The following is a 12,718-nucleotide window of genomic DNA, read 5'->3' as shown; positions in this document are numbered from 1 at the left end:
AAAGGTTTTAAAACTACATCTTCAGATTTGACATGACCCACGCAGCCCCTGAGGATAGGCCTTGGGCTGAAAGTATGCTAAGGATAATTTGCTAAGGATAATAAGGATAGTGTACGATCTATGAAAACCAGTTTCATATCCACAAAGACAAACAAGGGGTGACAGAATGCATTTGTACTTGTATAACTTGGACTATATATTTGCATATTAGGGGGGTGGGGTGGGGGTAAGGTTAGGTTACTTCCCCCCACACTCCCCTAAAGTGCAACTATATAGCGCAAATTATATTATTATATAAACTATAGTATTATATTTTCATCATATTTTGGCATATTTCATTAGGATTAACATGACTTTACTTTTTGGGTGTGTTCCGTATAAATAAGAAGTGCTTCTTTATTTTTAAGAAGCAATAAGACCGATGGTTATCAAAATTTGTGAAGAGTGGAACAAATTTTTTCCATGGAATCATGAAAAGGCCATTTTTGGAATTATCGCTGGTGTCCCAGTAATTATACTAGCTCAACTAGATTACAAAAAAAAAAAAAAAAAAAAAAAAAAAAAAAAAAAAAAAAAAAAAATAGTTTCTATATTTCTTGGGAAAAAAATTGGGGTTTTGGATCGACAAGGAAAACAAATTTAAAAAGGAAAAGCAAATATTTGGATTAGATCACCGATAACAAACTTTCAGTGACCGGGGTATAAGCCGAGGGTACCAATTTGGGAACAGAGAGGAAGCAAGGATTTCGTTCAATTCTCTGCATAAAGATGCAAAAAGGCATTTCTCAAAAGTTCAAGGGTAATTTTCGCTTGAAAAAAAACAAAACATCAATCTAAAAGTATTTTTGCACATCTAGGGGGTAATTTTACACCCTTCCTGAAGGTGTGCTTGTATACAACATGGTAAAGAAACAAAAAATTATTAATTACAATGATAAAGAGTATTATAATTCTAGTGATTTCTGGTCTATAGTCTAGTGATTTATGTGCTGATTTCTTTTCAAGAATTTTCGTTTTACTGGCCGGCAACCCTGACCAAGAGTACACTACTTATTCAAAAATTGTAAATGTGATATTTGTTGTATATAGCATCAAGATGCAAATAAAGCAATATCTTCCGGTGATTTTTATACTTATGTTTGGATTTTTCAAGGAGTTACGGCCTTCAGAACCATTCTTGACTGAATATCTACTAGGTCCCTGGAAAAACCTAACTGAGGAGCAAGTAAGAAGTTTAGACGTTTAAGTATATTTTGGGTAAGCAAAAGTAGAGTGGTTTCCACTGGCTCATTAATTACTGAAAATTCCTTGTTTGCTCCTAGGAACATAAATGGGTAAATATTTACCAAATCATATTATTAAGTTAGAAATAAAGTGAATACACCAGTTGATGCCTTTTTTTTATGCTGATTACAAATATAAAAATCATTTCTTTTGGAAATGAATTTTAGCCTCCCCTATATATGTCAATTCAGGATATGTATTTGCACATATGGGGGTGGGGGTTAGGTTAGGGGGGGCTGAAATTCATTTCCGATAGAAATGATTAATATATTTGTAATCAGCATAAAAAAGGCTTCAAATAGTGTATTTACTTTATTCATAACTCAATAATATGATTTGGTAAATATTTACCCATAAATGTATCTATGGGATTATTGGGGTAGATTCCATGCAAATGGGCACATTAGAAAAAAAAACATCTGAAAATAGGCCTACTAGACCTAAGTTAAAACTCAATCATAAATTCTTGCTTATCTCATTGTAAAAGGTGCAAATATGCAGCCAACTAGGTAAATATGGGGTAGTCCATATAATTGATCTAAAAATAAATTGAACATACCACCCAATGCCATTTCTATGTTCTTTTGAAATACAATAATTGCTTTTGTTGCAAATTCAGTTTTGAGCTGTTTTTAGACCCTTGAAAATAATAATTGATAAAATTCTACTTTAGCTACTTTTGGCTATCTTTGAAAGGGGTTTGGTTAGGAAAATGAAACTTTCAGGGATGGTTCTGTGGGATATAAAGTATATCCCAGGAAGGTATTTTCAAGTACCTACCCCCACTTTTTCTCCCTCTAGAGCAGGGGTTCCCAACCTTTTTTTTACTCTAGAACAAATTCTAAAATATCAGTAGGGTGGCAGACACTACCTATTTTAAATCAACAAACTCCTTCCATAACTTGTCATTTTCTCATAATTTATTTTCTTATAGTCATAATGTGTTAATAAATAATGAACACAAATGTTTCAAAATAATAAAATTATTTGACATTTTTTTCAAATTGTATACACACAGAGACATGTATCTACAAAATGTAAAGAAAGTAAACAAAGCACACAAATACAAAGAAAACATTTAATTAAAAAATGTAATAAAGTCAATGTGATCTTTGGCATTGCATTTCATTGGCCAGAACTGCATTATTAGGAGCATATGATGATAATCCTGTTAGCAGACAATCATAAAGATGCTTGTCAGTGAGTTGAGATCTATATCTTGACTTTTTCAAGTTTATGTTTGAAAACAATGATTTACATAAATATGTTGAACCATCCTCTGATTCAATTTTATCTGCCACTTTTTTCAGCAATAGAAACTTTTCTCTATCCACTGCATTTCAATAGTCCTCTGACATATAAGGATATATATATATATATATATATATATATATATATATATATATATATATATATATATATATATATATATATATATATATATATATATATATATATATATATATATATATATATATATATATATATATATATATATATATATATATATATATATATATATATATATATATATATATATATATATATATATATATATATATATATATATATATATATATATATATATATATATATATATATATATATATATCACGTACTTAATCCAGGTTTCGTCACCGGTCACGATTCTGTTTAACAATGGTTCTCCTTCATCCTCATAACATGACAGAAAGTCTAATGCAGAGGCCATTCTTTGAGTTTTGTGGTGGTTGGTAAGAATTTTGGGCACCCATCGTGCATAGAACTTACGGTAACCCAATCTTGCTGTCACTATCTCATACAAAAGAGTCTTAGAAATCTGTGGAAAATCAGTAGACAACTCCGCCATTGTGAAACGTTGATTTTCATGAACTTTTGCATCAACTGTCTGAACGAGTTCGTCAGTCACCAAGGATGGTCTACCACTCCTCTCTTCATCATGAACGTTTTCTCGTCCACTTTTAAATAAACGTACCCATTCACGGACAACTCCATCACTCATAACTTTTGGTCTGTACATGGCACAAAGCTCATGATGAATAGCTGCTGCAGAGTATCCTTTGGCTGTAAAAAACCTTATAACAGCACGCACTTCACATTTGGCGGGATTTTCTATTGCAGCACACATTTCAAACTACCACAATAACTAAACTAGCGCAGGTACAATGTTCACTCAACTACGGCTTGATGCCAACTGACCTGCTGAGTGCGTGAATGATCAGATGGCGCGCTACTCCCCCCACTACACGCACTGTGACCAATCGGAGGTTAGTTTCTGAATTGCCCTAGTATATGAAGTGAATGTATATGGGAGTGAATGAACGTCCTTCGGGAGGGCTTGCTATAATCTCCAATTCTGGTCCCCTCACCCCTACCTGTCTCCAGCAAAGTGAACACTTCCAGCTTACTAAGTGTGGGGATTTCATTGTAGCCAGTGTTTACTTGCCTACTAATTACAATCATATTTTTTCGGAGCAAAAGTTTGCTATCACTTGCAAGAGACTCGGAATCTCAATAAAGAAAGTACTAAGGGAGGGCTTACCACTAGTGATTTTGGGGGACTTTAACTGTAACATTGAAGACAGCAGCAACTCCCGTGCCCAAGTGCGTCTAAGTTCACTTCCTAATGGATTCAAGCTAGCCACGAAAAACAAGCAGTATTCTTTTATAAGTTTCTCTCAGTCTGTGTCTAACATCAATCACGCTATTTGTTATAATGTTGAGCTACCTACTGTACAGGTAGGACTTGACAGAACATACTCTGACCATCTGCCCCTGTCTGTCACTATCCCATGTACTGTGAATGCTTACCCGCTGAAACCTCAACCAAAGCTCGTGAGTGACTGAAAAAAGGTATCTGCCCTTTATTCCAACAAAAGTGTGATGAAGTCCTTGGAAAAATTAAGGTTCCATTTCATCTGCTCAGGTGGAATGCTGACTTACCTGATAGTGAAACAAGACTGCAATTGAACCTATACTTTGCTGAAATATGCCATACTTTAAAAATAGCTGAAAGCACAGCTGTTCCAAGTGTTGAATTGCTCTGTACATCTTGAGTAAAAGAATTGGCCCAAAACTCCGATTTGGTTAATGCAAAGGCTGCGGCCAAGTTTTGGCTGCAGATTTTGCATGAATGTGACAGGCCTAAAAGTGGTGCAGTCAATCAAATTCCTATTTTTACTAAGCGAAAATTTGCAAAATAACTGCATAGACATCATAGCGCTTTAAAACTTGAAACTGTGTCGAAAATCATGGATAATCCCAATCTGATTTGGAATCTGCGTGCAAAGCCTGCTGAGTACAATAATCCGACTTCCAGTACGATTGGTGAGAAAGAATAGGTTGATTATTTTAGTGCGGAATTTGCAGCCCCAGATGAATTAAAAAAACAAAATGTTTTATGAGCAACTAAGTCCCCTCCTTACTAAAGAGTTGAATTATTTTGCTGTGAACAGTAGTCAAATCCGGGAAGTGTGCAACAAATTAAAGAAAAAATCGTCAAGTGGTGCTGATAAAATATGTGCACATCATCTATTTAACGGTAGTCCCCTTTTATTTGAAAATCTTGCAATTGCTTACCAGATTATTATGACGCATGGTGTTGTACTGCAACAGAACCAGAACCTGCATCAGAACATTCTTCTTATTCACAAATAGCTATTTCTTCTGTTTTTTTGCAAGCTTTTTGAAATGTTAATGAAAAGAGGCATTAAGAAGTGTTGCAAGGCCCCTCCCCTTCAATTTGGTTTCCAGTCAGGAAGTCGGTGCGCTCATGCATTACATTTTGTAGCAAATGTTCTGTTAGATGCACACGTTTCTTACGAATCGCTGGCTATTGGTGAATACGACCTACGCCGCGCATTTGACTCGGGCATACATGCACAGATAATGCTAGAATTACGGAAAAATGGTGTCGATCCAGCTATTGTTCGACCTTGTTATGATTTTTATCGCCAACTACACGTGTGTTTACGCATTTCTAATGCAGAACCCACTAGGGAAATCCCTGTAAAAAAAAAAGATATTAAACAGGGTGCGATTTCTTCGCCAGAGTTGTTTATTAATAGTATTTCCGGGGCTCCGTCCAAAGTCACTACAAGCTGTATTCTAAGAGGAATAGACCATAGTTGGATTTGCGGATGACATCTTGAATTTTTCTCGGCAAATAACCCTAGAAAGTAATTTTAATATCCTGTCATCTCATTGTGGTGATATTGGCCTTAGTTTTAATGTGTCAAAATAAGAAGTAATGTTGTTTAACTGGAATAAGTCTGCTCTACCTCACATTCAACTAGGATCCCAGTCTGTCGAATCTGTGGAGTCACTAGTATACTTGGAACTGCCCATCGGTGACGCACTGTCATCTACCCGTTCACTAATCATCACACATATAGAGCGTAAAATTAGAACTGCGTATGGGGCCACAATTTCTTCAAAGAGAAATCTTAATAGGTGTTCACTGGCTAGAATTTATAATGCTGTCGCGGTGCCACACATATTATATATAACACCATTTCTGAAACTTCTGCGTAAAGAAGATACATTTAAAATCCGTAGAATTTTCTTCAGATATTTGAAGTTTCTGCTGCAAGTTCCACTGAAACGAGTAATTTGTACCTGATCCAGCGATACGCAGTAACTAATCCAATTTCTGCAGTTATATATATATATATATATATATATATATATATATATATATATATATATATATAAATAAAATTATTTTTAGATGAAAGAATTCAAACATCAATACAAAAATACTTAATTGTACCACATTGTACGATAATTTTGTAAAATGCACTATATTTTGTGGGATTGTACTAAACTGTGCCAGTAGAGGTGAAATGTACCAAAATGGTACAATTGTACCACGTTTGGCATCACTGGACAGCAATCACAGTGACAACACCGAGGTTCCAGGCGGGGAAAGTTTTTTTCGCGTCACTCCATGTACACGCGGAAAACCCGAAGTGAGCCGATGATCGCCGAAGCAATCAGAGTTATGTGCCTTGTGATTTGGCGCCTTCGGCATTTATTGGCCTTCGTTCCATTCGTTCACTTTGGGTTTTCTGCGTGGACAAGGTGTGATATGCAAATGGCACTAGCCGTTCCAGGCTAGCGTAAATAGTGCAGTCTGGGTCACTGCTAGACAAGTTGGGACAAGTTTCGAACATATTAACAGACCTAGGTCTATTAACAGACCTAGGCAGTCAAAAAAAAAAAAAAAAACTCTCACAAATGAATAAAAATAAATCATATTTTAAAATAATGTCTATGAAAAAAATTCCGTCTCTGTCAAATAGTGAGAGGCGGGCATATACGAATCGTTCCGCGGGCGCCATGGCGCCCACGGGCACAGGGTTGGGAACCTCTGCTCTAGAGGGTCCTGATCTTTGATGACCTTTAAAAATCTGTGTGTTATAAAAGTGAAACCTTGCAAAATAGATCTTCTGCTTAAAAGAAGTACAACAAAATTGTCTTCAAGGTTTAATTTTAAAATATCTGTACAAAATAAACATAAATAGAGGGTAAACGCCGGAGACACAAGGTCGAATGACAAAAACCCCATACATTAATCGGAATAAACCTGTTTGATAACAAAAAATAAATAAGAGTTATTCCATGACTCACCAATAGACTTCAGCTTCACAACTTTGCTCAATCCCAATTTATAAGTTTTAAAGATATAAAACTTTGATATGGCTTAAAATTCTATTCAAATAACAGGAGTTGCATTTTCAGAACTAGCAGTGTGAAAGTTTCTTTTCACAGTAAAAGCTCAATCCCAATTTATAAGTTTTAAAGATATGCAAATACATTTCCTGAATTTTGAAAAAAAAACTTTCATATGGCTTAAAATTCTATTCAAATAATAGGAGTTGCATTTTCAGAACTAGCACTGTGAAAGTTTCTTTTCACAGTAAAAGAAACTGATTACTGAAAATTAAGGAAAAATATTGTTTTGTCAAGATTTCAATAGGTAATATGCCTGTCATGTTGGCAAATTTCAAGACCCTCTAGAGAGAGAAGGGGTGCAGGTAGGTACTTCAAATTACCTTCCGGGGACACACTTTAGCCTGTAGACCCATCCCTGAAAGTTTTATTTTACTAAGCTAACCACTTTCCAAGTTAGTCCAAAGTAGCTAAAGTAGAATTTTACCTAATAATTTCTTTCTATATTTTTTTAATATATAAAAGAATTTCAGACTTGCTATTTCATTGTAAATTCATTATTTAAAAGTTATACAATCCGCAAACGTTGATTTGTCATGATTTATTTGGATTAAAAAAAAATCAGAACAGTTTCTCCATTTTAATGGAGACCTACAAATAAAGTTGGTAAATTTTTGGCAGTTCATATTATTGACTTACAAATAAAGTAAAAATACCACTTGATGCCTTTTTTTTATGCTCATAAAATAATCACTTTTGCTGCAAAGGAATTTTACCCTACCCCTATATATACCAATTCAGGGTATATATTTGCACATTAGGGGGGGGGGTACAGTTTAAAATTACCTCTTATATGCATCAGAAGTAAACTTCTGATTTGGCTTACCATGCACTATTATATCAATAATCTGTAAGCCTGAGCATATTTTTTGACTATTTTTCCAATTTATAGAGAAACGACAATTATGTTTTATTTAATTAATTTCAGAATTTAATAGCCTTCTTATATGAAATGATGTCAGTGCTGAACACTAGCCATTATTAAATAAAAACATTGAAATACATGTTTTAGGGGTTCAGAATTCTGGAACACTGATAACACCACATTTAGGGGTATTAGGAATTATGTTATTTTATTTCAAATGCAAAAATGTAAATTTTCAAATTCTTCAATGCATGAACTTTGGAATGGTAGGAACTATGTTTTTCAAACTCTAGTATACTTTATTTTAACCTGTTTTTATTTATTATTGAAAACAATTTACAGGGTAGTAACTGACATTTTAGGCTTGAAGAACCATAAATTTATATTTTGAAATTTTTAGAAAGCAAGTTAAGTTAAATAAATAAAACTAGCCTATCAGGAATTGATCTAGAGTATGTGTAATGGTTTTTGATGTATCCACTTTAACCTCTTCCCTTTAAAGGGTGCTGACCTTTGAGGAATTTACAAAAACTGTGAGTTTCTTTGTCCGCTGTAAGAAATTAGTGTTTATTATGGGGGTTGACCAAATCCATGGGGGAGGAAATGTAGATACAATAGACTTTACTGGCACTGGGAATTTCTTCTGGGTATTGGCATATTCATTTGAAATGCCTCTATACATGGATGGATTTCTTAACCAGTTATGCAGCATATGAGAGCTATTGGCTTCAAATTTTGTCAGATAATTTATCAAAAGAAATTTTCGTCTTTCATTTATTGTTGATAAATGTGACTTCTCTTCTAAGTGACTCCTTCTTCTTGTTAAGAAAAGCACATGGAATTCTAAACAGGCTCCTTTTGGCTCACAATTGCACTTTTTCACAATCATAATACATTGCAGAAAATACATAATGCAACATTGAAATGCAATTCAAGACATGATACATAATTGAATTGGCTTGTGGAAAGTTGAAGTACTCGAGCGACCTGGTCCACATAGTTTAAGGCCTACAGGCCAGATGGTAGTGATGTGGATCTTCCTGTTTGCTCAAGTGCTCTTCTGCATAAGTTTATAATAGACTAAATAAACACAAATAAATTACTCAAAGTACACCTATATATTTTCAGATATCAATTGCCTCTCTGTAAAACAGCTTTTCAAGGGAAGTTGAAAAAGGTGCATCCATAATCAGGTTAATGTGTGGTGAAAGTTTGTGCTTGGGGTCTTCTCAACATTTATTTTCAAACCTATTCTTTCACCAAAAACACTCAAAAACTCTAGAAAAACATTTATTTTGTAAAAATTTTCATCCAGGGCACTATAATCATCAACATAATCTAAGTCTAGGAGAGTTTTATTTTCTTATTCTATAAAATACCTTCCTATAGCCTTTGGTGCATTGTTCAGGACAAAGTTCACAAAAACGATCAATACAAATGAGGATAGAATGAAACTCAGCTTAACTCCTGATTCAATACAAAACTACCTAACCTCATTTCCTACCTTAATTGCAGCAGTGTTGTTCTTGTACATATCACTACTCACTTAATACATTTATTTTGTATGCTATACAAAGAAGGGACTTTTCCTAAACATTTTCAATTGGCTGAATCAAATACTTGCTTATAATCTACAAAACTGAGGACTAATGGGGTCTGATGACTCAAGCACTTATCAATTATTAATCTAATAGTGAAAATTTGGTTGGTGCATCCACTGCTCTTCCTAAAACCACACTGTTCTGCTTTTAAAACTGTGTATACAACATGTCCAAGTCTAAAAAGTATCATCATACTACATAATTTGCTTCCTATAGAAACCAAGCTAATTCTTCTATAATTGCCACACTCATTCTTATCCTAAAATTGCTAGGTACTGTAATTCCTCTTTTTCAAAAATTATATTTATAATCTTCAGTAATTTATCTCTGACTTCTCAACCAACATGTATAAAAAACTTATTTACTACACTATCACCTCTTGGGATCTTATTATTTTTTAATCCTTTTAGTACTATCTCTAATTCTTCCTTGCACAATAAATCTTCTTTCACTTCCAAAGTGTGAAAAAACTTTTTCATTCTTTTTTATATTATTTTCTGTAACTTTATCATGGTTTACCTGATTCTCATAAGGTTTCATCAATCTCTTTGAAACTCTTTTCTTATCACTAATTGAGGGCTATTTCATATATTTAACTGGGACAAGTCCAGGTTGACTATTTTCTCTCAATTTTTAGCATGCCAATCCAATATTTTACTATTAAGCCATCTAGCTACATCTTTCATATCTTCAACAATTTTACCTATGCTCTCCACTTCACACCTCTTGAATCCATATTTTGATGCTTTCTCTACTTTCCTTCTCTATTTGTCCCTGTAGCTGTTTTTAAGATCCATCTGGGTCACCACTAGCATTCTATTATTAATATCATCCCAACCTAAACAAGACTCAGTTACAAACTACTTTCCTAAAATTATTCCATCCATCTTCTACATTGTCGAATTTTAGACTTTCCAGTTTTATATTCAACTATTCCTGGAACAGTTCTCTCAAATTCTCATCCTGGAGTCTACCAGCGTCATAACTTGCTGGAAGGTAGTTACCATTCCTAAATTTCTACTTTAAATTAATTCTTGATACAGTACTACTAGATGGTATAATTAGGCAGTACAATAGCACTGCCTAAATAAAGAGCAATGTGGGTGCAATCTATTATTTTTTTTTTCACCAAGATACTTTGCATAGAAGGGGTTGTTATAGAAAATCTAGAAGGAGCTTGTTCAATTGGAAATTGAAAGTTCTAGTACCCATTTAAGAGTCAAAAGTGGCTGGAGGGCAACCAGCCCCCCTCCCTCCCACGCCCATAAATGATCCAAGCACTTGCAGTCAAAATTTTGATCTATCTGTTTCATTCAACATAGTTGAAAGGCCCAGCAACTATGTCTCTGTGGATGTCAACCCACTCCCCCCATCAGAGCACACAGGTCAAAGATTGTAAGTTATCCAATTCACCTATTGTTTACACATAGTATTTGTTATTGAGAAAGGTGTCCAAAAAGACAAAGGGCGGTGAACCACTCAGAGAATGTTGAGGGGAGGATTGAACCAAATTAAAACATATGATGTGCATACTGGTTGTCAGAAGGGCGTAACTCAGGACTGACTGAGTATATTAAGTTGGAACTTTCTGGAAGTGTTAAAGGGGATGATTAGTTGACCAAAAATACAACATTTGCACGCTACAACTACTACTATTGGTGCTGCTACTATTAGTACCATTACTACTGCTACTAACAATACTGTTTCTGTTCTGATCAAACAGTTCGTGGTAACTGAAACTCTAAAAAACGGAATTTTGATACCAATAGATACATCAGAAGAATCAGATTTTTATGCTGATTCCAGATATATAAGTTTCATCAAGTTTAGACTTACCCATCAAAAGTTCCGCGCCTGAGAAAATTTGCTTTATTTTCGAAAAAAGGGGGAAACAACCCCTAAAAGTCATAGAACTTTAATGAAAAACACACCATCAGATTCAGCGTATCAGAGAACCCTACTATAGAGGTTTCAAGCTCCTATCTGCAAAAATGTGGAATTTTGTATTTTTTTGCCAGAAGAAAGATCACGGATGCGTGTTTATTTGTTGGTTTTTTTGTTTGTTTCTTTTTTTTTCCCAGGGGTGATCGTATCGATCCAGTAGTCCTAGAATAAAGTGAGCGGGCTCATTCGAACGGAAATTAAAAGTTCTAGTGCCCTTTTAAGTGACCAAAAAAATTGGTGGGCAACTTGGCCCCCTCCCACGCTCATTTTTTTCCCGAAGTCACCCAATAAAAATTTTTAGATAGCCATTTTGTTCAGCATAGTCGAAAATCTAATTAATATGTCTTAGAGGATGACTTAATCCCCCACTGTTCCCGGGGGAAGGGCTGCAAGTTATAAACTTTGCCCATTGTTTACATATAGTATTGGTTATTGGGAAGTATACAGGTGTTTTCAGGAGGAATTTTTTTTTAGCGGCGGTCGGGGTTAGAGTAGGCGTTATGGGGGAGGATCTTTCCATTGAGGATATTTCCTCGGGAGAAGGGACATTTCTATGAAGGGAGCGCCAGATTTCCCAGCATTATTTAAAAAACGATCAGAAATTAAATAGAAAAACAAGTTTTTTTTTCAACTAAAAGAAGGAAGCAAAATTAAAACTCAATACGAAAAGAATTTATTCCTATATGAGTGGGTTCACCCCTTAGTCAATACCTCGCTCTTTACGCTAAAGTTCTTTTTAGTACTTTCAAAAGAGCTATCTAATCTAATTAACCGGCCTTTGTGATTCAGGGGTTTGTGATACGAACAAAATTCAAACTTTAGCGTAAAAGCGAGGTATTGACTAGAGAGCGAACTCTCTAATATACGTAATAAAAACATACGAATATAGAAATTCTTTACGTAAGTTAATTCGTAAGTTAGGCTACGTCAGAATAAAATTTCGAGAAAGCCAATTAGCCAAAAAAAGGAAAATTAATATGCGAATTTCGTTTTAATTATTCATGTACGGTGAGCCAAAATCAAAGCTGCATTAATTCAAAAAGTTCAGAAAGTAACTAAAAAAACAAGTTTTTTTTAACTGAAAGTAAGGAGCGACATTAAAACTTAAAACGAACAGAAAGTATTCCGTATATGAAAGTGGCTGTCCCCTCCTTAACGCCTCGCTCTTTCAAACAGTTCGTGATAGCGCATTGTAAGTAAGGAGCGACCCGGCTCAATGGTAATCGAAACTCTAAAAAACGGAATTTTGATACCAATAGATACATCAAAAGAATCAGATTTTAATGCTGAT

General features: G+C 34.5%; 1 protein-coding gene across 1 annotated transcript in view; it reads left to right on the top strand.

The window, feature by feature from the left end:
* Window positions 1–1,062: 1,062 nt before the first annotated feature.
* Window positions 1,063–12,718, top strand: part of LOC148955562 (thiamine transporter 1-like) — a 67,317-nt gene continuing 55,661 nt past the window's right edge. The window contains exon 1 of the mRNA XM_089108251.1: window positions 1,063–1,225. Within this exon, the coding sequence (XP_088964377.1) occupies window positions 1,097–1,225 (129 nt within the window). The 5' untranslated portion in view covers window positions 1,063–1,096. The remainder of the gene's footprint in view (window positions 1,226–12,718) is intronic.

This window comes from Artemia sp. Qi Xiang Cuo, chromosome 2 (assembly GCF_049724085.1).
Source record: "Artemia sp. Qi Xiang Cuo chromosome 2, ASM4972408v1, whole genome shotgun sequence".
Taxonomy (NCBI): Eukaryota; Metazoa; Arthropoda; class Branchiopoda; order Anostraca; family Artemiidae; genus Artemia; species Artemia sp. Qi Xiang Cuo.
Note: the sequence above shows the minus strand (reverse complement) of the source record. Positions and strands in the feature narration are given on the sequence as shown.